Here is a 23,252-nt window from a genome sequence, read left to right as displayed (position 1 = left end):
AATATATGCTATTTTTAAAACAATTAGCTTTTTAAAAAATGATTATAAATTTACAACCAATTTAAGAGGTTTGGTAAGCTAATTGTAGGATTCGAAACTATGCTACCAAGGACTTAAGCGTCAAAATGGCCGACGTGAGGGGGGATTGCAAAGCTGTGAAACAAGTTGATATTTCAGTCGCTAGACAACGATGGTTAATGCTAGGGGATGTAAGTTTTTTAACCTCTACAAGAAATTTCGTGAAAGTTTTTGACGTTTTTGCATTGGTCTTGTTTTTAACGACTTCGACAAGTTTTGACTCCTGCAAGAAAAACGAACAGCTAAGAGTGAGAAAAGTATTTAGTGGTCTTTAGTAACAAGTCATCGGCAAGTTGACTTGTACTGTACTGGTACAGTTTCACATTACTTGCGACATATGCAGGTTTTTGGAAGTTTTATTTATAATTTCAAAAATATTTTTCAGGTTTTGAGAGGCAGAAAGTCGAGAGATATTAACAGCTCGTCAGTATCAGTGAGGAGATTCTCTAGTTTTGGTCTACTTGAAGTAACCCCATCTGTTCAGGAAAATGGTGATGATGGAAAAGAGGCAGACAAAGAATGCTTATGGCTTCATTACAAATGCCCAAGCTGTGAAAGATTGAATATAGATATACGGTATTTCACAATGCATTGCCACATTGATACCCATTATGTTAAATCTACTTTTCTGAGTAAGGCTTCGTTCACATGGAATGTCTATTTTCTAAAAATCTATTTTCTATTCGCGCTATCTTATGATCACAGTCTGTGCCCTGAATATCCCGCCACGTAATTACTGGCAGCGCGAGCCGGTTACTTATAGTAACTTATAGTAACTGGCTCGCGCTGCCAGTAATTACGCCGCGGGATATTCAGGGCACAGACCGTGATCATAAGACATACCGCGAATAGAAAATAGAATTGAGAAAGTAGACATTGCATGTGAATGAAGCCTAAGTGTCTAAAATACATTTAAAATTTCCAAGTATGTAATGTTTATTTTACTTCTTGAATAGCACAGTACGTTTGTCTAGGGACTGTGAGTGAATTTTTTCTGTTTCTATTTAGGAGTTACACAGGATCATTTAAGCTTGGAGATATGATTGGTTTTAATAACACAGGGAATGTATGTAAGTACTCAGTAATATTTGTTTTTGTTTGTTTGTTTGTTTGTTTGTTTTCATACAAACATACACATTAATTATCATATGTTGGAGAATCAAGTGAGAAATAATCTTATAATCTTGTAGGTGAGTCCCCCACAATGGAAATTCCAGCTGCAGCGATCTTTATTGATGTGTACTTGTTTACAATCATTCACAGTATATTTAAAAAAGATGTGTCTGTTTGACACTGGACCTATCCTTATGTTTTAGGTGTGTGGCCCTCAGAAGAAGTGCTAACTTACTATTGTTTGAAACACAGACATAGATTTAAGTAAGTATTTAAATATGCTGATCTGCAAAAGGATTAGTCCTTTCAGACAACCCCCTTTCCCAACAAATATGAGACATGTAGTTTATTATGTTTCTTTTGGTGACATCAGTTGTATAAGTAGCATGAATCCTCTTAAAAATAGAATAAAACTCAACAAAAACATACGTTCTACTTAACTGTTATTATGACAAATCTTTGCTTGCAGAGTTAGATATTTGAAACATCTATATGAGTTTTCTTTTCCGTTTTAGGAACAAATTTGTTTGTGAACTGGGAGGAGGGATGTCATGTCTGGCAGGAGTAGCAGTAAGTTTGTTTAAGACTATTTTTTTCATGCAAAATAGCTTGGCTCATAGTGCATGTACCATGTTGCATTGTTGGCCTTTTCTCTGAATGAAGTATAGGTCTATAGCTGGGGAAGGGGGGGTCGGGCATTTGAAAAAACTGCCCTTTTGCCAGAAAAGGTCAATTATGGGAATTTTTTTATATAAGTACACAAAGGCTTCATGATAAAAGGCCCTTTTTATTTTTTATTATTATTTATTTATTTATTTAGAAAAAGACACACACACCCCTCCCCCTTTGAAATTGCTGGCACCTTTTGAAAACAGTATCTGTGCTTTGTGATTGAAATGTTGAATAACAAGTTCACCATTTACTTTATTGTTTACTAGCTGGCCTGTGTGTCTGATGCCCAGCATGTGCTGCTGACAGATGGCAACCAGCAATCAGTGGACAGTGGGTATTCCTTTAGTATCTTATTACTTTCTCTTTCAACTCATCAAAGTCTGACATGTCTTCAAATTGAAAACCCAGTTAGCAATTATCTATACATGTAAATAGTCTGCAGTATCCACAGTTGTTCTTTTGTTGTTCTTCTTCTTATTATTATTAGTATTTACCCAACAATTCTTGTAAATGATTTGTACATAAATTACATTTTAAAAGTTATTTCATTTGTTTGCTTGTTTAAAGATGAATATTTTATATGTTTTGATATATAAGGTTTACTTTACAATTATTTTTAGCAGTTTGTCATAAAAAATACCTAAGTTGGATTAAAATGTCTTAGTTAATAAGTTGATTGTACAATAGCTTCATCGGCATTTTTTGTTTAAAAGTTATGAAATAATAAATGTAAGATGCATCTTTATGGTCTTTTCATAACCTTTCAGGTGTGGAGAAAATCATTAAGAAGAATTCCACCAAATTTGGTTCCACCATTGTAAAATCTGAGTAAGTAAAATAACAAGTCGATGCCTTACTTCAAAAGCGATGTCGTGCACTAATTATAAGTATGCAACTTGAACCACATGTTTCTCACATCTATTATATGAAGTAAAGCAGATGCATTTCTTTTTTCTTTCTTTTTTTTTTTTTTTTTTTCCTTAAAAAAATCTGTTTTATTTCCAGAGTACTATTATGGAATAAGGATGGTAACTTTGGAAACTTGACAGAATCTTTTGATTTTATCATCTGTGCAGACTGGTAAGCTAAGTTTTTTCTTACATGAAAATGTTCATTTGATGCTTTTATGCCTTTAAATTTTCTTATTCCAATTAATTTACCCTAGGGTGAACAGAATACTAGTGCCTTTAACATGATTTGCTAATACATAAATAAATTGTGAACATTGATTGTGATGTTGTTTATATTTTTTTAATATCAAATCATGAAGCAGTGAAATCCAGATAGCAAAAAGTGTAGTTGAATATTGCTGTACATAACATTTGATGCAACAGTGTATTCTTTGATTCAACAGTGTACTTGTTTAAAATAAAGCTGCTTCATTTTTTTCCAGTGAAGGTGGTAGGATATATTTATGAGTGGTAAATAACGAGTTGCTGGACATTTGATGAAATAAATTGATTTTGTCTTTTTTGCGGACTGAGTTACCATTTAAATTTCAGCTTCTTTTTTGACCAGTACAGAGAAGATCTTGCTCACACTATTTTCAAACTTTTAAAGGATCAGGTAAAAAAATGTTTTTCAATATCTCCTAAGGTATAGAGCACTGATGGTGTTAGCTGATATTAAATAACAGCATTTACCTTTTATGCATTATTGTTTTTACATAAAATGTAGTTCATTAAGTTTTGCATATATAAATCATGATGATGTAAATACAATTTTTTCAGGGCGAGGCAATCATATTTGCCCCAAGGAGAGGCAGCAGTTTTCAGGCCTTCAAAGACATCGCAGAATCATTATTTGAAATGACTGAAATGGAGAACTATGACGGTTTAATATGGAGAAAACACACAAAGGTAAATTGTTTGACTACTAAAGATTGAAATTTTTAGATTATGTGATTTCATTGAAAATATTCAACACAGAATCGGAATTGGAATAAAATTATGAGATTAATTTATTTTTAAATTCTTTGTGTGTAGTGAAGTCAGAATTTCCCAAAATATTAAATTATTATAGAATGGGTCAATATGTGACACCTTAGTTAACAACAGAGGCATGCTGACAGCACAGCGAAACTTGCCGTCTTCTTTGAATAAGATTCGAATATTATGTTATTATTGGTCTCCTTTTCAGATGAAAACAAATCCTGACATATATGATGAAAACATCCACTACCCTTTGTTGCTGCATTTAGTGAAGAAGACATGAGCAGGTGGTTCTGTATAAACGAGGGTTGTAACCGGTGCTATATTCTCTACCTCATGGAGTGACTTAAGTTAATAAGACTGGGCCATTGGTAGTGACTGACATTGGATAGGAATGAAATTTGTGATAAAAAACTTTAAATAAACACATTTCAAGGTTTGAGTTAAAATATGCAAACAAATATGTGCAAACCAAATATCTGTTTTATTTTCATTATTTTTTATTAAAATTGTCTTCAGAATACGTTCAAATAATTTACTTGAATTGAGTTAAGTGCATTACGTCACACTGTGTAAATAAAGTTAAATTATGTTCTTTTGGATGTTTTTTGTCCAACAAATTGGATTTAATATGTCTTTAAAATGAGTACAGTTCGTCTATCTTCGTTCATTTAGGTGTATTGTACACCAAGAAATGTCAATAAAGCTGCATAAATTTATGCTTATGTTGTTTTCCTTACATCAGCGTTGGAAATCAAAAGGCTGGAAAAATGACTTATTTATGTAGAACTGATTAAGAGAAAACGTTTCCAGTTACCGCAGGTAATTTCCGTTTCAAAGTTATCTGGGAAGTAACCAGCGACAAAAATATCAAAAGGATTCATTCTAACGACAGATTGATCATTGCAAAATTTATATGGTAGCATTACACTGATGATTTGTTTACTTTCTTTCACATGTCTCAGTAGACAGCCAAGGCACTTCTGATTAATTAACTAGACGTGGTATGATATTACACGGGGTGGAAACGGTGACGCAAAGTGCAGCTTAGTTATCGACTCGGGGGTGGTTAAAGGTGACGAACAGTGGACATAGCGCACAGGCCATGTTGGAGATGTAATCTGACCGTGTAGGATAAGTGCTTCAATAAAGAAAGTTGATTTTCAGTGCTATGCAGTGATATTAGTTTACTACTTAATTAGTTTGCTTTCGTGTCATTAATGAGCCTCGCGGGTTTGGAGTGACTTTAAAATCAATTCTACGTTGTCTGTTTAGCAAAACGTACGGTTATGTCTACTGGACAAATTAAAGCAATCTGCTTATTTTAGAAGCTGAGAGCCTGGATGTGTTCTGAAATAAGAGCAAACAAGAAACAGCTATCTTTATACTTAAAATTTATTATTTACAATTGATATCACATATTTATGCTTGGAAAATTGCAACAAATGGACCAGAATTTAGCTATTCTCTTTACATTGAGCCTTGTTACATGTCCTGTATTCTGTTTACTCGGGAATAGCGTTGCTGTTTTCAGTGGTGCCATTCCCCATTCCTGACTGCAAGGCTTTCATGGCCAACACCGCCTGGAAAGCCGTACGCATTCGTTCTTTAGCATCTTTTTTTAGAGGTTCTTGTGCTGCAGCAACGGCGTCGATGGGGTGTTGTTGTTCAGCCTCCATCATTTTTATCTTCTGTTGTTCCGCCTTTTTCTTTTTGCGCATTTCTTTTTCTTTCTTCCGAATTGATTCGTCTTGAAAAACCGTAAACCTAGCGTCTTCGTGGTCGCGTTCATGATCCGACTCGTCGTCTGTGCTCACGTCAGAGAGATTATCCAAGAAGGCGTCGAGTTCGTCTGGTTCTATCGGGAGTTCTGCAATAGCTTCTTTATTCCCTGCCGCCGCAAGCTTTTTCATTTGCTTCCTAGCTTCAAGCGCTTTCATGAATTCTTTCTCTGACTCAAATCCGAGCCATACCCACATTGAATTTTCCTGATTAGAGTCGATCAAACCTCTGTCTCGCTCGTACAATGGCAGAGGAGCGTCTGCCGAACCGCTGAAAGGGTTCGCTGTTGAATCGCGGGACATTGCCATGGCGATACTCCCAATGTTAATCTTCGGTAACGCGAGGGAACGAGAAGCTTTGAACTCGGTTGGTTTCGTTTCCACTGTCTTTCGTTTTGGCGTGTATTTTGCCTCCGGATTTGGTTTATTAAGAAAAGTATTTAATTTGCTGATGAAAGGGTCCTTAGTCGGATCGTCCTCTTTAAAATGCACACTGGGCTTGCCACATTTATTTTGTTTCGTGTTTTCCCGTTGGTTGGGCGAAATGCTAGGCAGCTGTAAAGATTGGCGGGAGATTTTTCTGGATTTTCCTTTCATGGAATTATGACTTTTAGTGTGATCTGGGAAGTATGACATATCAGCTACCGAATTGGCGGGAGTTAGTGGGTTTTCTGGGGTTGGCGGTGGTTGCCAAATTTCCCTTTTGATTTTCTTTGACATATGTAATCGGAGTCCAGTTTTCTCTTCGAGTGCCTTCATTTGATGCATATTGTGGTCAAACTCTTCTAGATGTTTGTGTTCAAGCTTTTCTAGGTCTGTTATGGCTCGAAGGAGAAATTTACTGGAATTTCTGTTTGCGTTACTGGCGAATTTCATTTGCCTCCTTACGGAACCTATAGCCTCCGGTTCGTAAAGAGGCACATAATACGAAATATCAGTTTTTGAACGTTTTAATTTCAGTGTTGATTCTGACGGTGGGGCAATTTTATTATGGTCACTGTACCCCATGTCAGCTTTATGGCTGGCATTTTTAAGGTTTCTACTTTGAAATGGTTCACTTTTCATCAAATCTGCCGGAGGAAATGTTTTCGAACGCGTCATCGATTTTCCAAGTCTCCTATCCGAAAAATAGTCATCTGGAATAAGTGTTGAGTTATATGCTTGTTCCTGACTTTTCTTTCTTTTTAAAGTCCTCTCATTACATTCTTCTATCCTTTCTTTGAAATTGTCCATCTTTCTTAACAAAGTTTTCTGCTGTTGTGAAAGTTCCATTGAAGACAGCTGTCGTTCTAAATCAAACTGTCGCTTCAGGTGTTGGCACTGAATGTCCTCAACGCGATTTCTTTGCTCAGAACGGTTGCGGATGCTAGCATCCATCTTGTAACTCCAATTTTTCTGGTCCGACAAGCGGACTCGATTGTAGAGTATCGTTTTTACGTTCATGGCGTTGATATTTTTTATCCCACGAAGATCCGAATTTTTTCAGCTGAACGATATACTTTTTATCCCACGAAGATCCGAATTTTTTCAGCTGAACGATATAATTGTCGGCGTCTCCTGTTGAAGTGGAACTATTCAAGGTTGCGTCGGTTGACATGCCAAACAATTCTTGAAAATGATAGCCACATGCTTTGTCGAACTTTGTAATATTCAGTTTTTGACTGTAATCCAATATATCTGTGCGTGTTCTTACCACGGTCTACGGGCACCTGAAATCAGTGAAACAAAAAAGGGATATATCCTCGAGTTTTATCGATTGCATGAGAGAGAAACATAATACATATAATGCCAATTACACGGGTTATCAACCAAACAACATACTCTTCAAAGTTCGACCTAAATATGTTGGTGAACCAGATCGATGTTATCGGGGATGCAGGCATAAATAACGGTATTTTTATCGCCAATATATCGATTTGTTACATAAAAATCATAACAAATCAAATATAGTGTGGAATTCGTAGAAAGAAAATTAGCTAACCGTCTTTACAAGTACCTGTCTCCTCCATTGAGTCTAACACGATCCTTAAAGAAACTGATGAATTCCTAAATCTTTTGCACGCTACAGAAAACGCCACACTAAAACTCCTTCAGATCGATTTTAATAAAAACACAAACCGGTTTAGTCTAATATAACTCCAGGTAGCAGCAAACACTCACGTTACCAGTATAAGTAATCCATCTGAAATACCAACCCTTGCTTATGATATTCGCTACTTAACTCAGGGAGGGGATTGCTGAGATTGGAATTGCAATCAAGTGACAAGCATTTCAAACCACGCTGTCGTAGTCGGTACGTGTCTCCGTTATTTAGTGCAAATATAGTGAAAATGTGAAAATATTCCCTACAGTGTTATAGTTTCTGTTCTACTTAACATCTGTTTATACAATCAGAAATATTGCAACAACCCATTTCCCCGGGAAATTAATCTTTTCAAACATGAATATCAAAATAGTTCAGAAGAACCACCCCCGTACCTAACATACAGTGGTTACCTAATGCCGCGTGGCTTACTGTTTTTCTTAGCACCTTTAAAAACAAAATCTCCCGGCTCCGGTAGCGTTTAAGTACCAATATTCCTGCACTTGGAACCCTGTAATGGCACTCGAGGTCCGTGCTTACGTTTTAATTACGAAACTTTTTCAAGTGTGTTCGAGCAGTTGATTTATCGCATTACAGAGCAGGAACAGCGGATTACGTGATTTCTCTATTAGGCCCTATATCTGTGCGTGTACGGAAAAGAGCTTGTAACTTTGTGCCTTTTTGTGCAACCCCAAGTCAAGATAAAATTCTTCATAAATATCGTACTTTTTGGTTGCTGAAGATTGAAAAAGGGGGTCTAGTGCCGTTACTGTGCTGAGCTACTATATGCTGTTTCTATTGTATATAAACTGACATGATACAGGGACAAACAAATATTACTTTGACTCGATCATTGTCATGTATAAATCGGTTCAATTTCGTTTTCTTTTTTCTTTTTTTCTTACAAGAAAGGAACAAAGTTTTATAAACAGAAAAGTGTTGTTATGTTATTTTAATATCTAAAAATACTTTTTATGGTTTTAAGTGGCCTGTTTGAAATATATTAGCCTTTAGTGCCAAATGCTATCAGCTTTCAACCGAGTCAACTGTCGCTAACCCCAGTATGTCAGCCTATACATGTAATAGGCCTATTCTATAACTGAGCGCAAGTCTATGTCAAATATTGGTACTGCTTCTAATGTTAAACCATTTGACTCAAATTGAAAAGCAACAATGAAGAAACAACATGGATGGAAAAATCCCGCAGTCTAAAATTCATTATTTTTCAAGTGTTATTTTACAGGCCTTTTTAGTACACTTATGTTGGATAAACGAATTTTATATAACTTACACTTCATCAAATATATAGATAGTAGGCCTAAATGTTCGCAATCAACGTGTTGTAAGTCTCAAATTAACAAAGATAATCAAACGAAGATATTCGACATCACTTACCGTGTCCCTTATCCAGGTCGTGATGATGTTAGATCAGATGTATCATGTTGACTCTAGCAGGCTGTGTGTACTGTGACACAGTGATACTGAAGAGCCTCGCAACCAAATGTCTCCCTGCGCTGGGTCGGATGCGCCGATATACAATGAGAAAACATTTTTCTAACCTGCACTTCACATTCGCTCATCTATTGACAGGCGTTTAACAATCCAGTTCAGGCTTCAGCTGAAAAGATTTATGGGAAGGGAGACAAAGCGCTGTTTTCTTCGGGCTCAAAGAGTAAGAATTAATTTGGAGCCCTTTTGGATCGAATTTCAGGATTGTTTTCATGTTACTATTGTCACGACAGTAGATTTTCGCTCTACTTACAGGTGCGGACAAAAGATACGGTATTCTTACTTTTATGTTACTCAAATGAAGCAAGAGCCTTTCGTTTCTTGTTTGATGACGCTTTAGTGAACCATAGGCCGTGGACAAATTTGTTTGCACACACGAAATTAAGTCCTGCATATGTTGCCCAAAGGGTAGAAAAAAGAGGGACACGTTTACTTGGCTACGAGCGCAAACTCTGTATTTTGTTTATTGTGGTTTCTATTACGCCTGTATAAGCCTACGTATTACGCAAACAGTGGTACTGTATAAATCTTTCCTTTTCTTCTCGCTCTGCCTTTATATACGTTTATAGGTGTGAAAATTAGTCTTTAATGAAAGTAAATGAATAGCATTCACGCAGTAATAAGGTCTGATTTCAAATGCAGATTTTAATAGTTGGTGTTCTCGCTGAGGAGACACGGTTCTCAGCCAACCACATGATGCGGAAAGATGAAAATAATGAAAATATTTAGACGACCTATAATTCACTACGGGCGTGGTATCGTTTACAAGTCAGAATTTGTCCAATTTCTAGTTGAAAATTCAAAGTTTTTATACTTATTTATATATTTGTTTTTAATGAAATAAAGATAAAAAACATACCGTTATTCTTCACGTATAATTCTACCACCCCTTTAAGTTTTAGATTTTCATTGTAGGGAGAAGTATATTATAATTTTTCTTGGTTCAGAAAACATAACAATGTCATTTATAACACCACAATCCTCCGGCTACGTATACATCATTTCCCCGTTACATGCGCTTAATGTAGATATTCGGTTTTTAAATTTGGACTCCACTTTCCATTAATTGAAACATTAATTTTTACTACATATTGTGTATCCTTTTCTCATTGTATCCTTTTTTCTTTTTTATTTATTTATCTTATTCTTTTTTATCTATTAATTTCTAATTTCCATTTGAATTTGTTAAAGCAACGAGTTACTTTTTTAATGTCGTAGTATATAATAATAATAATAATAATAATAATAATAATAATAATAATAATAACAACAACAACAACAACAACAACAACAATAATAATAATAATAACTAGAAAAGCACTCCGAGAGCGCAGACCTCCGCCAAGGCAGCAATTTTTTATTATTATTGATTATTGATTGATTATTGATCCGGATCACCACCAAAAAATAATCATCTCTTCCATGGCCCACTTCTGACAGTTCCTGAAAATTTCATCAAAATCCACTGATCAAAATCGGTCCCAGTGACTTTTTGAGTTATGTTGATGACAGACAGACAGACAAACACACAAACAAGGGTGAAAACATAACCTCCTTGGCGGAGGTATACTTCTCAGAAAGTATAATAAGAAAATTATAATCCCAGCATGCCTTTCAAATTTAATCTTTGTTAGCTTAAACTTGTAAAATTTCTACAAATCAGTAAAACGGCTTTTCTGTGCGTGTCTTGGGCAGAGACACTCTCTAAAATGCGGAGATCAGAATATTTTCAAACAAAAAAGTTTGGCTAGATGAACACTAGTACTGGAAGAGGATGAGTTCTAATGTTGAGTTTTACCAAAGAATGGAAGATTTGCAAAACTTTCAGCATGAAAGGTAATGTTAGGGAAACTATTCAGTAAAAGTAACAGGCAGCGTTACATCTCGGTTGTGATCGAAACCGTCTTGAAAGAAACTAAAAAACAAAACAAAACCTTTTTGTAAAGGATTAAAATGTTGAATTAAATTAAACTGTAGAAGACTTATTTAATTCATCAGTAGGATAATAAGAAAATAACCATTTATTTTATTTATTTATTTATTCATTTTTTTTACAGTGAAAGAAGAAGAATGCAACTTGAACAGAAACTCAACAAACATGTAAAATCTGACAGAAAAATGTAAGTTTGCTAAGAAACTTTTGTGCAATAAGCTGATTTAAACTGTGTAGATTTAAGAACATTGCTACTTGGTCAGACATTATTGCACTATAATTTTTAACCCTGATCACAGTGATTTACATTAGAGGGTCCTAACTCGTTTTAGAAACAGACTGCGGGCTTCCAAACTCCAAGCTCAGTGGAGAAAGGTGTGTGAGGATGAAAGGAAGAGCCAACTGCGTAATGAGAAGCTGATGAAAGATGTGGAGAGAGTGGAAAACCACTTGTCATCTTTGTCAGCCAAGACAGACAGGCTACGACTTCTGAAGGTAAACTCTCCTGGAACATCATAGTGGTCTACTGTACCTCTGTCATTTTATTTGCAGAGTTAATTTTTGTAAAAATTCTTATCCCCTTCTTTGTAATATTCATCAATGGATTTGAGTATGTCAGATATACTTTGTTTCTAATCATTCTAAGCATTTTCATTTGAAAATACTATACACATTTTATAAACAACACTTATGCTTCAATTGAATTGTTCTTCTTTTGAGAATTTCAACTAGCTGCAATTAATTTGGATATTTATGAGGAGTTTTAAATTCTGTTTCGTGAAGAATATTATTTTGATTTTTTTTTCTATTTAGGAGCAGTATGAAGACTATATTGAGCGTATGTATCCTAAATGGAAAGAGAGGATCATTCAAAATCAGCAAATGGTAAATATACATGTGCAGTAACACTTGGTTTTGTCTCTGCTTGTCAAGAAATATCACCCATGAGACTCTGCTCTTGTAGTAAAACCCTTTACCATCTTTTTGACATGACATACAATTTATTAAATTTTTTCAGGCTGAAAATGCAGAGACTCTACCACAATCATACGACCCATCTTTTGCAACACAATTCTTTGCAACAAAGGAAAATTTCCCACCGTCATCAACAAGACTGGGGTCCACAATGCCACCTACAGCAGTATCGGGTTCACTAGGCAGTAGCTACATACCTTCTAGTCTTGGTTTACCTCCCAGAGGCAATTACACAGCTGCTACTGGACTTCCTCAGCCTGGGGTCCTTCAGAATAGAAACTATGCACAGACCCAGCTCCCCCAGACAACAGGGCTGCCTGTGCACCCACCAGAGCAGTTCCATCCCCCATCAGAGTACAACTACAACCAGTATCCAGGCTTAGGAGACACGGGGACTAGTTTTGTCACACCTAGCCTGAATGCCAGTCAGCTAGGCAGTGTGACTCCTATGTCGACTCTCAACTCTCAAGGTGGACTTGTGTACCCTGGGTTAGGGGGCCACCCTGGGGGGTTGCAAACATCCCCACAGACTCACCAAGCTTCTAGTTTACCAGGCACCTTTCAGAGGCCTCATTTAGCACAAAGCTTGCCACCCCAGTACATGATGAGCCAGCTTGCCACACCCCAGGGTGGTCATTTTCCACTGCAAGGATATCCACAGCATTATGTAGCTTCTGAACAGTCTGTTCCTATGGGGACAATGCAGTCTCAGGGCCCTGCTGGTACACAGCATCTGGGGACAGCTGAAATGAATCTAGCTCAGAGTCATGTGCCACCACAGAATGCTGAGAGACAGGAAAGTAAGATGACTAGTCAGCCTGTGATACAGCAACAACATCAAAAGCAGCAGCAACAACATCATCATCAGCAGCAACAACAACAACAACAGCAACATCAACAGCATCATCAACAATCAAAACAACAGCAACGGGCAGCTGTCCCCCCAGCAAAACAACCTCCACTGAATGTGACTGGACCAAAGAAGGAAGTACAAGCAGTTGACTCCAGCAGACCAGATGATGACTTGTTGGACAGTTTTACTCTAAGTGGCAGCACAGATAAAGAACCAGTGGAAAACTTGGCACAGGAAATCACAAATGTTAATGAGAGTAAAACAACCCTTGGAAAGGAAACGGATGTTGGACAGCCAGAAGTGGATATCCTGACTGTAACTGAACAGAATGATACAAGAAAAGGTTAGTAAGCTAACTCTGAATGCTGATTTTATGTTAAAACAGTTTTCCTGATTATTTTGAATGTTTTGAATTTGAAAATTGGTCAGGTGGAAATGGAATTTTTTGTCTGAAAATTTACTTAGTTTATATATATACCCTTTGCCCAAAAGAAAATGTTAAATGTGTATGTTTTTATCACCTTCCGGGTGTTTCCACAGACATGAAATCTGACCACGCCTCCAGTGATGCAGACACAGAAACCAGTCTGAGTGATGGAGAAATTTCACCTAGAATAAAACCAGCTTTCCAACGATCCCATTCAAACGTTGATCCTTCTCCCCGTGAGAGAGAAGGGACTGCAGTCAGAATGGAGAGACGTCCGTCCCTGCAGTCACCCAGACATGTCCAGACCCCGTCCACCCCCAGGTCTACTAGGACCCCACCCCGAGTCCAGTCCCCAAGTCAGAGAAAACCCTCCATTAGTTCTGCCAAAGATGTGACCAGTCCACTACAGTCACCCAGAGAGTAAGTTTAAGATAATGAAATCATAATATGCAGACTTTAATTTGATTCATGCTTATTGAGAGAACTCTTACAGTTTATTTTGTTGTGTTTAAAGTTTAATGCTGAATTTTTTTTTTAGATTTTTCCATTTTAACAAACATCTTTCATATTTGGGAAGATTGGTCAAATCTGCCATTGTTTAAGACATCTCAGATCATTTGCTTAATAATATAATAATATAAAGGTTAACAGTTTATAAAATTTCCATTCATTTTGAAATATTGGAATTGAACTTTATAAAAGTTCCATCCTTAATTTTTATGTTGAAAAATGTTATGATTGTGATTCAATATCATTTTATAAATCTCATTTATACAGAGCACCAGAAATATCAGAATCTGAACCTCCGAGCACTCCAAGGAAGCCTGACCTGACACTGGATGGCTTGTATAGTTTGTTGCAGGCCATACAGGAAGATTTCCCTGTCACCTATGCACCAGAGACTTATTACAGATTCAAACATCCAACCTCACAGAAAAAGAAAGAGATTATAAGGTACTCAGTGTGTACTTTTAAAATTTTTGAAGTATCTGGATTTTGTTATATTAAGAAATAGGAAGCCTTTGTTTGTAAATTGAAATGAATGAAAGAAGGGGTTTTTATTGCCAGGCATGGTGAATTCTAATTAGATAGTTACATGTAGTCTGTACCAAATTGAAGTGCATGATTTTGCACATTCTCAGAACTATTGGATTATTTGATTTTTTTTTCAAGAAAGAGAAAATATTAAAGGTATCTAAATTACTTTATTTATTTGGGGGATAAAAATTGCCTAATAGTAAAATGTCAAATTCTTCCAGCTCGGCCAACTTGAGCCAACCTCTTTCAGACTATGATCCAGCAGAGATGAGCATGGTTGTGTTGGATGAGCTTCCCTTGCTGGTTGGTCAGAGGAAAGGAGGCTCACTGCTCACTGAGAAAGCACTGACTTCTAAACGACCAATTACCAGTGAGTTAGATATAAGGTAGGTAACTAGAAATGAGAAATAGCTTGAAATACTCCTTAAAAAAAAGGCATGTTTTTATGTTTTATCTGGAAAAAATATGGGATTAAAACTTTAAAAACATATCTATGAAAGAAATAAATAAAATATTGACTTTGACCTGATATTATGTCATGAGACAATTTGTTTATTTTATGCCAAATGAGACACCCCCATGTGTTACATATCTCCTGTCTGTTCCAGTTCCCATATATTCACCACATCTCTAGAACTGTGGGACAGGTTATTTGTGATACCTGACTCCTGTACATATCTCCTGTCTGTTCCAGATCCCATATATTCACCACATCTCTAGAACTGTGGGACAGGTTATTTGACCACTTTGCTGCCTTGATCAAGAATAATGTCATGAGGGCTGACCAGGTGGCAGCACTGTTTGCCCACACTCTAGTTCCTGCTAACTCCAAGAATAAAGACAAAGTATGTTTTAAAGACATTATTATCATGAAAAAAATTGTGATTTTTTATTTATTTATTATTATTATTATTATTATTATTATTTTTATTATTTTATTTATTTATTTATTTATTTTTTTTTTGCCTTTTTTGTGTAACCTTTTTTTTCTGAAGATAGTCTCAAAAGCTGATAACTTTGGTTTGCATCAAAATCAACAAAGTGGCATTAAGATATAACTTTAGACTGGCTGTCAATAAATGAAAATATATGCCTCAAATTATTCATGTTTTTTATGCACATCTCATAGGCTGTAGAGCTGCTAAGAACTCTCTTGGAAAACAGAATGGCGGTAACTCTCCCTCCACCGGATGATGAATCTTCATCTGTGAGCATTCCATCCCCTCCCCTGTCCCCCAGAGAGTCCAAGGTGCTGGAGAAAGTACACGAGGAACAAGAAACAAAAGGTAGTGCTAAAAGCATTTTGAATCCATTGAATCCTTTTTTTTTTTTCAGAGAAACATATTTCTTTTAAATTGGATTTGTGTATAAAAAGAAGCAGTATAAGATGTTTTCATTTACTGGTATTGGGTTTTATTTGTTAGGTCTAACCAGATGTATTTTAACTTTTTATGATGCAAATTAATGAATTGCTTCTGAGCTGTGAGTTTTAAAAATGGCATATAAGTGGCTCCCTCTAGTGTCTTATGTTAAATGACATTATTTCAGTGCCAGCATTAAATCTAGGGAGCACAGCAGGGCTGACTGAGAGTGAGAGTGAAGAGGACTTTTTCACCCAGCCTGTTCCAAAAGAGGATTTGACACGTAAGGAAAAAATTTCGTAGTGTTCTTTTGCAATTAATAGTTGCAGCACTGTTTTATAATGATGCTTAGTTTTCCTTTTTGTAATTTAGAAATGTTGAAACAGGTTGTCATAGGCTGACAAGAATTTTTTAATTTTGTAATAAATTTATATCGTGAAGATACAGAATTTGAAGGATATATATATATATATATACTGTACATGTTTCCAATCAAATTTCTGTATACAGATATTTTGCCAACTGTTGAAAGAGACAGATAATTCTTCAAGTCACTTGCTGTTGGTTATTGGACCACTGAACATCCAAGTATACTTAAGCCTCTGTGTTGTATCAAAAACATAGACAAATTTGCTCTCATGTCTTCCAGAAACGGCAGCCTACCAGAGCCTGCTAAGTGGCACCGCAGTGAATCCAGTGAAAGATGATGACTCCGATGGTAGCGAGGACAGTTTGGAGAAACAGTTAGCAATGGTAGTTGCCCCGGGAGAGGCAAGGTACTTCATCAGACAGAGCTTTTGCAGAAACATGGAATTCTGCATTTTTTTTTTTTTATTCAATTCTGATTGTTCCTGAGATTTGGCAAGATCTGCAGTAAAATCTATTCAGAGTTTGTTTTTTTTAAACCTAGGCTCATGTCTGCTTCATCTTCATCCTGAATTTCTTTCATTTCTATGGTTTTATTGATACTCCTTTACCTAAAAATACAGCATTGATGTAATTGTTCTGAATGACTGAAAATGTATATGCTGTTTTCCGACTGAACAGATTATATATCACATGATGTTGTGTGTTAATGCTAGGCTTGATGTACCAGCTAATATGTTTAAAAGAATCTTTGCAAATGCAGTATATCTGATTCTTAATGAGCTTGACTTGTGGATTTAGCATTTATATCGCTTTTATTTGTGCTTCAGCTGCACTAACTATATGAATTAAGATGTGTGATGCAGTTTGTCTTTCTGTATTTTGCAAAGAATTGCATAAATTCATTATGTACTTCTTTCTGATTGATCACTCTTATGGGTATGGGGGAAATTTTGGGAAATTAATATAAACTCTAAAATTGATTCAAAAAAGAAATAAACAGTAGGGATACCAACCATAATTGAGCTTAAGCATTTCTAACGTGCATAAAGCATCACATTATAACACTTGCAGCAAACCTTCAGAGGTCAGTAAACAGGTTGTAAGCAGCACATCAGCCCCTGCTCCAGCAGCGGAAACCTCTGGAAAAAACACTGGGGCCCAGAACCAGGATACAGATGATGATCAGCACTCTGAGGGCAGTTCTCCGTCACCTGCTGCCTCTCCAGGAGGCTATGTGCCGTCTGCTTTGAGCTCTGGGTAATATCACATGGAAATGAAAGCTTGCTTCGGATTTTTCAAGGATATAGTTATCTTCTTAATGCCCACATTTTACAAATGTTTGTTAGCTAAATGTCACTTTGATTACTCACCAGAACTAGACTGATTCAGAAGTGATAGCCCTCTTCAAAGGGTTATCAAAGATGTTTTATTCAACCCTAATATTATTCACATGGTAGGATACAACTTCACTTTTGCTTACAAATTTCACAGGGTCACAGGATAAAAATTTATTAATGCCACTCAGTGAAGTATATCAATTTTTAAAACAGGGGATGATTGTGATTTTTCTTAGGTCCTGTAAAAGGGGAACTCTCTTCCTTTTTTGGCACTGATTGCTTATTTTCATAATGCTTTTACTAATCTTGCCAAGTTCAATTTATATATCATGTACACATTCTCTGAAATTTTTAAGTCATGGTTAGCTGATATTTTAAAAGGGAGTTGTGTTTTGATTGTTAAATGTGATTTTTTTAAATTTAAATATATGTGGGCTTGACAGTTCTAGTATAGATTTCAAGCCTCTCTGTATATGGTTTTTATGTTTATAAACAAGAAGACCAGCAATTAGTCATTTGTTCTCTTTTTCGTCATTTCTAATTTAGGGTGAAGTCCCCCACTGCCCTGTCCTCAGGGAGGAGTGTCGTCACCCCAACTTACTCCACAGGAAAGAAACCAGCTGGTGAGTTCATAAAGATGTGCAGAATTTTATAAGTTCCATGATTTTATTATAAAGATATGAATTAATAATGTTATAAATGATCTAAGTCTCCTTATGAAGATGTTACTTTTGGGTATGGTAACAAAAGTGTATACTCTAATTTTCCATACAACAAAGAACACACATTAACCATGTTCTCCATTATATTACAACATCTTGCATCAACATGAGTTGATATTTTTTTCTCTGTTTTACCTAATTAAGTATTTTATATCTCTCTGTTACAGCTCTGCGCACTGGATCAGACTTAGACACTGATTCTGAGGTAGAGAACCAGATGAGTGCCGGGGGAGCCATAGATGATGACCAAGATGACTTTGATTTCTATGACTAGCAGAGTGCTGGGGGAGCCATAGATGATGACCAAGATGACTTTGATTTCTATGACTAGCGGAGTGCCGGGGGAGTCATAGATGATTACCAAGATGACCTTGATTTCTATGACTAGCATAGTGCCAGGGAAGGTCATAGATGATGACCAAGATGACTTTGATTTCTATGACTAGCAGAGTGCCGGGGGAGTCATAGATGATGACCAAGATGACTTTGATTTCTATGACTAGCATAGTGCCAGGGAAAGTCATAGATGATGACCAAGATGACTTTGATTTCTATGACTAGCATAGAGCCAGGGAAAGTCATAGATGATGACCAAGATGACTTTGATTTCTATGACTAGCAGAGTTCTGGGGGGAGTCATAGATGATGACCAAGATGATTTTGATTTCTGTCTAGCAGAGTGCTGGGGAAAGCCAAAGATGATGACCAAGATGACTTTGATTTCTATGACTAGCAGAGTGCTGGGGGAGCCATAGTTGACTTATTTATTTATTTATTTATTTATTTATTTATTTATTTATTTATTTATTTTGTCAAAATATATTTAAGATACTTCAGATTTAAAACAAATGCCCTTAAATCTAAAAACATATGTGCTTGTTAGCTGGAACAAGGGTAAATGAATTGAATGTTTTATCTATATTCTATACATTATAAAAGGCAGCAGTGATTATTTCAATATCTTCATTCAAGTATTGATAGTGAACTGTTATGTGGCAAATACTCCACATAGAAGCAGTATTATACATATACCTGTAAGTTTTTGGGAGTACTGGAATATAATCTGGTACTAAATTTTAAAGTTAAGTTTAGATGGTACAACCATGTAGTAGATAAAGAAAATCAGTATGTACTCATTGTGAATCTGAAAATGTTAAGAGATTCAGTCATGTCACTAATTTAATATAATTTTAAGTATTTAAACTATTTTATTTGTTCCTTTATTTAGTTTTTCTTGTTTTGCAAAAGTGAATTTATTGTGAACAGAAAAAGGTCAAATAAATAAATTATTTTGTTCTGAACAATTTTTTTGCTATCAATTTAAATAGAATTATATACTAGTATATGTATGTGAAGAAGAAAGATTACTACACTGATTACTGTTGGAACAAGCATACTTTACTTCATATAGTAAATGCCTAATACAAGTTTCCTCAGAACAACTGGGATCTGCCTGCTAAGCACTGGACTTTACCCTCAACTTCTTGTAAAAAAAGTTTTAATATTTTAATTAAAAACAAGGCAGCAAAGCTGTCAAATGTACAGACAAAAAACAGAAAAAAAGATGCAAAAGAGGTCATTTTGTCAATTTTGATGCAACAATAAATAATGCTTATAATAGCAGTCAGTCAACACTGATTTTTCATTATGCACAACAGGTAACATGGTCAATAACAGGAGCAGATCCAGAAATATTTTTGACAGTATTCTAAAGTATCTTTATTGATCCATCTTCCATTTTGATGGTCTTCCAAAAGAAAAAAATAGATACCCATCAATATAAAAAATCTAACTGTCTTCCAGGAGACCCAGAAGATGGTCTCAATCCACCCCTTCAATAAGATTATAGTTTCATGACCATGAGAGTTAAAATTCACATGATGAAAGTCCCAATATAAGAAAAATGATGACAGTGCATAAAATAATATTACTAGTGTTTAAAGACATGAATACCAATACAACTGCTTACGTGGAAATACAGAAATTGTGCAGAGCCTCAGGTGGATGGGAAAGTCACATCTTAAAAATGCCAGTGTTGGAGAAGAAATTAAAAAGAAAACAACAAAAATATAATCTAATGAAGCTGCTATTCAGTGCATCCTTATTATGGACACTGTTATCTAGCAGAGAGCTTAACCTTTGGGAGTTTACAGGGAAATATCAACAAGTGTGATTTATGAAATCTCATTTAATGGCCACTTAATCAGGCAAATGAGTTTATAGCACTAAACTTAGCCTAGTGAATACCCAAGGGGAATTTACAGACTGACCACACAAATTTGTCCCATAAGACACAGCTAAAGAAAAGCACAAAACAATAATGCACAAAAATAGAAGACTGCCAATTCTGATGCAATAGTACATTATGTTTAACTGCACAGTCAATATCAAATTTTAATTATGCAGAACAGGTAACAACGACGAAAGTAAAAGCATAAGGCTTCAGGTCCATCAAAGTTCAAATTTACAATTAGAAAGAGCCAGAATGAGAAAAATGAAAATTTAACACAAAATTGCATAAATTCAATAATAAATGATAACCCAATTGAGCTGGCTTTCTAATTTGAACTGCATGCCAATCCTAAAAATCATACTTGTAAGTTAAACATAATAATAAGTAACACAGTTTTCTTTCCATAATGTTTGCAGAAGCAGTACAAAAATATTTTTGTCAATTTTGATGTAACATTACATAATAATTTATAGAATAATGATCACCAATTTTTTATTATTGACTATGAATAGCAAGGACATGTAGAAAATTTGATTACCATTCGGCTTCATGTCCATGGGAGTTCTGAGTCCCACAATGAATATGCCAAAAAGATAATAATGAATATTTCACTAAAATGTATAAATTCCAGAAAAAGAAGCCAATTAGACTGTTTTTCCAACTTTTTTTGAAAGATTGAGCCGTAAGTAACATGATTTTCTCATAATGGTCATCATGCCAGCAACACCAAAAATTATGTTTTCTTCTATTTTGATGCAACATTACATAATGTTTAACAGCATAATGACCATCAATTTTTAATAATAAAATATTAGTATCATGGATATTCAGAAAATGTGACTAGCAAAGGTCTTCAAGCCCGTGGAGGTTCTAAGTCACACCTTGAAAATGCCAATAAATGAATAATTAAATTTTCACATAATCAAATGTTATTAATAAAATATTAGTAACATAGACATTCAGAAAATGTGACAAGCAAAAGTCTTCAGTATCATGGAACTTTAAAGTCACACCTTGAAAATGCCAATATGTGAAAAATTAAATTTTCACAAAGAACTGTTTAACTGCCAAAAAAAAAAAAAAAAAAAAAAAAAACCAAACAGACTGCATTGCCTACTGAAGCTGTATTTTAGTCCCATGTTTCTATCCTGTAAGTTTGAGAACAGTAAGTGACATGATTTTCCTTAAATGGTCATCATGGAAGCAGTGCCCAAAATGGGGGTTTCTTCAAATTTTGATGCAATATTACATAATGTTTAACAGCTTAATGACCATCAATTTTTAATTATAAAATATTTGTATCACAGATATTCAGAAAATGTGACTAGCAAAGGTCTTCAGGCCCATGGAACTTCAAAGTCACGCCTTGATAATGCCAAAATGTAAACAAGACAGCACTGTTCTGAAATGGGTTTATTTCCATTTTTAACACTTTTTTAACATAAAACAAAATAAACATTTTACTGCCATTTTTATATGTCCAACTAAGAAAATTGATGAGATGGGAAAAGTATCAATAGAACAGTGTTAAATGTCCAATTTCCTCCATTCTGAGATTCTGAACATAGTGGATTATTGAATCTGACAAACTGCAATGATATGAGTTTATTTCCATTTTTGACACTTTATTACACAATACATGATAACAAGTTTACCATGTTTTTTACATAATCAACTAACAATGTTGTAAAGATGCAGGAAATATCAAACAAACACTTTTAGGCATCTTATTAGTTAAATAATGAGACTGTTAACATGCCTAATAATTGAATCTGAGGAAATGTGAAAAAACAGTATAACTTCTTAAGTAATGGCCCGATTATGCTTATTTTTGAACTCAACCTGCGTTTTAGCAAGATTGACCACTCCTGTGAGTATAATTACAATTGGCCAATCCGTTTTTCTTATATTGTGTTATCAGTGTTGCATTTATATTGAAAATAGTGAAAAAACAGCATAAATTACCGAAAAGTGACCCGATCATGCTGATTTTGGAACTTGACCTGCGTATTATGAATATTTATCAGTTCTGTAAGTTTCAAGTCAAAAGGTAAAATGGTTTTCCACTTATCGTGTTATCAGTGCTGCATATATGCTGAAAAAAGTGAAAAAACAGCATAAATTCCCTAAAAGTGACCCGATCATGCTGATTTTCGAACTTGACCTGCGTATTATGAATATTCATCAGTTCTGTAAGTTTCAAGTCAAAAGGTAAAATGGTTTTCCACTTATCGTGTTATCGGTGCTGCATACATGCTGAAAAAAGTGAAAAAACAGCATAAATTCCCTAAAAGTGACCCGATCATGCTGATTTTCGAACTTGACCTGCGTATTATGAATATTCATCAGTTCTGTAAGTTTCAAGTCAAAAGGTAAAATGGTTTTCCACTTATCGTGTTATCGGTGCTGCATATATGCTGAAAAAAGTGACAAAACAGCATAAATTCCCTAAAAGTGACCTGATCATGCTGATTTTCGAACTTGACCTGCGTATTATGAATATTCATCAGTTCTGCAAGTTTCAAGTCAAAAGGTAAAATGGTTTTCCACTTATCGTGTTATCGGTAAAAGTGCACGGCGACGGCGACGGCGACGACGGCGACGACAGCGACGACGGCGACGGCGACGACAGACGCAGATGATGGCTATATGTACAGACACATCTGTGTCTGTACATAAAAAGGATACAGAAAATATCTAAATGTACATAGATGTATAATTTAATAAATCCACCAAATAAGTGGTTAATTAATTACAATTTCTGATGCTAATAACAGTGTTAAAACTTGCAATTTGCCCTCCTCCTCTGCCCCCCTCCCCTTTGTAGACGCACCCCA

General features: G+C 35.4%; 3 protein-coding genes across 3 annotated transcripts; 2 read left to right on the top strand and 1 right to left on the bottom strand.

Annotated features, from left to right (window-relative positions):
• Nucleotides 1-87: 87 nt before the first annotated feature.
• LOC106155691 (calmodulin-lysine N-methyltransferase) lies at nt 88-4,513 on the top strand. The gene is made up of 11 exons (XM_013530635.2): nt 88-209; nt 464-654; nt 1,087-1,148; nt 1,395-1,455; nt 1,707-1,761; nt 2,130-2,193; nt 2,631-2,691; nt 2,869-2,943; nt 3,366-3,429; nt 3,594-3,722; nt 4,003-4,513. Exons 1-11 carry the CDS (start codon nt 126-128, stop codon nt 4,075-4,077), a joined length of 921 nt encoding a protein of 306 aa, XP_013386089.2. The 5' UTR covers nt 88-125; the 3' UTR covers nt 4,078-4,513.
• A 658-nt stretch (nt 4,514-5,171) lies between these two features.
• LOC106155660 (uncharacterized) lies at nt 5,172-9,320 on the bottom strand. Its single transcript, XM_087006195.1, has 3 exons — nt 9,054-9,320; nt 7,119-7,284; nt 5,172-7,073 (listed from the first exon to the last, which is right to left on the bottom strand). Exon 3 carries the CDS (start codon nt 7,016-7,018, stop codon nt 5,300-5,302), a length of 1,719 nt encoding a protein of 572 aa, XP_086862321.1. The 5' UTR covers nt 7,019-7,073; nt 7,119-7,284; nt 9,054-9,320; the 3' UTR covers nt 5,172-5,299.
• Nucleotides 9,321-10,841: 1,521 nt separating this feature from the next.
• Nucleotides 10,842-19,486, top strand: LOC106155700 (uncharacterized). The gene is made up of 15 exons (XM_013530661.3): nt 10,842-11,003; nt 11,225-11,287; nt 11,433-11,595; nt 11,914-11,985; nt 12,119-13,271; nt 13,469-13,775; nt 14,133-14,309; nt 14,615-14,779; nt 15,088-15,238; nt 15,523-15,679; nt 15,942-16,037; nt 16,404-16,530; nt 17,195-17,380; nt 18,007-18,083; nt 18,350-19,486. Exons 1-15 carry the CDS (start codon nt 10,942-10,944, stop codon nt 18,454-18,456), a joined length of 3,063 nt encoding a protein of 1,020 aa, XP_013386115.2. The 5' UTR covers nt 10,842-10,941; the 3' UTR covers nt 18,457-19,486.
• Nucleotides 19,487-23,252: the final 3,766 nt, after the last annotated feature.

This window comes from Lingula anatina, chromosome 2 (genome assembly GCF_051362555.1).
Source record: "Lingula anatina isolate TDL-2025a chromosome 2, LinAna3.0, whole genome shotgun sequence".
In the NCBI taxonomy this organism is placed as follows: Eukaryota; Metazoa; Brachiopoda; class Lingulata; order Lingulida; family Lingulidae; genus Lingula; species Lingula anatina.
This window is presented reverse-complemented; position numbering and strand designations above follow the sequence as displayed.

Excerpts from the sequence above, each read along its gene's own strand:
- LOC106155691 (XM_013530635.2), top strand. The coding sequence starts at position 126 with ATGGCCGACGTGAGGGGGGATTGCAAAGCTGTGAAACAAGTTGATATT. Across the intron at positions 2,194-2,630 it reads CAACCAGCAATCAGTGGACA|GTGTGGAGAAAATCATTAAG; the intron begins GTGGGTATTCCT and ends ATAACCTTTCAG. Across the intron at positions 3,430-3,593 it reads TCAAACTTTTAAAGGATCAG|GGCGAGGCAATCATATTTGC; the intron begins GTAAAAAAATGT and ends CAATTTTTTCAG.
- LOC106155660 (XM_087006195.1), bottom strand. The coding sequence starts at position 7,018 with ATGAACGTAAAAACGATACTCTACAATCGAGTCCGCTTGTCGGACCAG.
- LOC106155700 (XM_013530661.3), top strand. The coding sequence starts at position 10,942 with ATGAGTTCTAATGTTGAGTTTTACCAAAGAATGGAAGATTTGCAAAAC. Across the intron at positions 14,310-14,614 it reads AAAAAGAAAGAGATTATAAG|CTCGGCCAACTTGAGCCAAC; the intron begins GTACTCAGTGTG and ends AAATTCTTCCAG. Across the intron at positions 16,038-16,403 it reads TCCAAAAGAGGATTTGACAC|AAACGGCAGCCTACCAGAGC; the intron begins GTAAGGAAAAAA and ends CATGTCTTCCAG.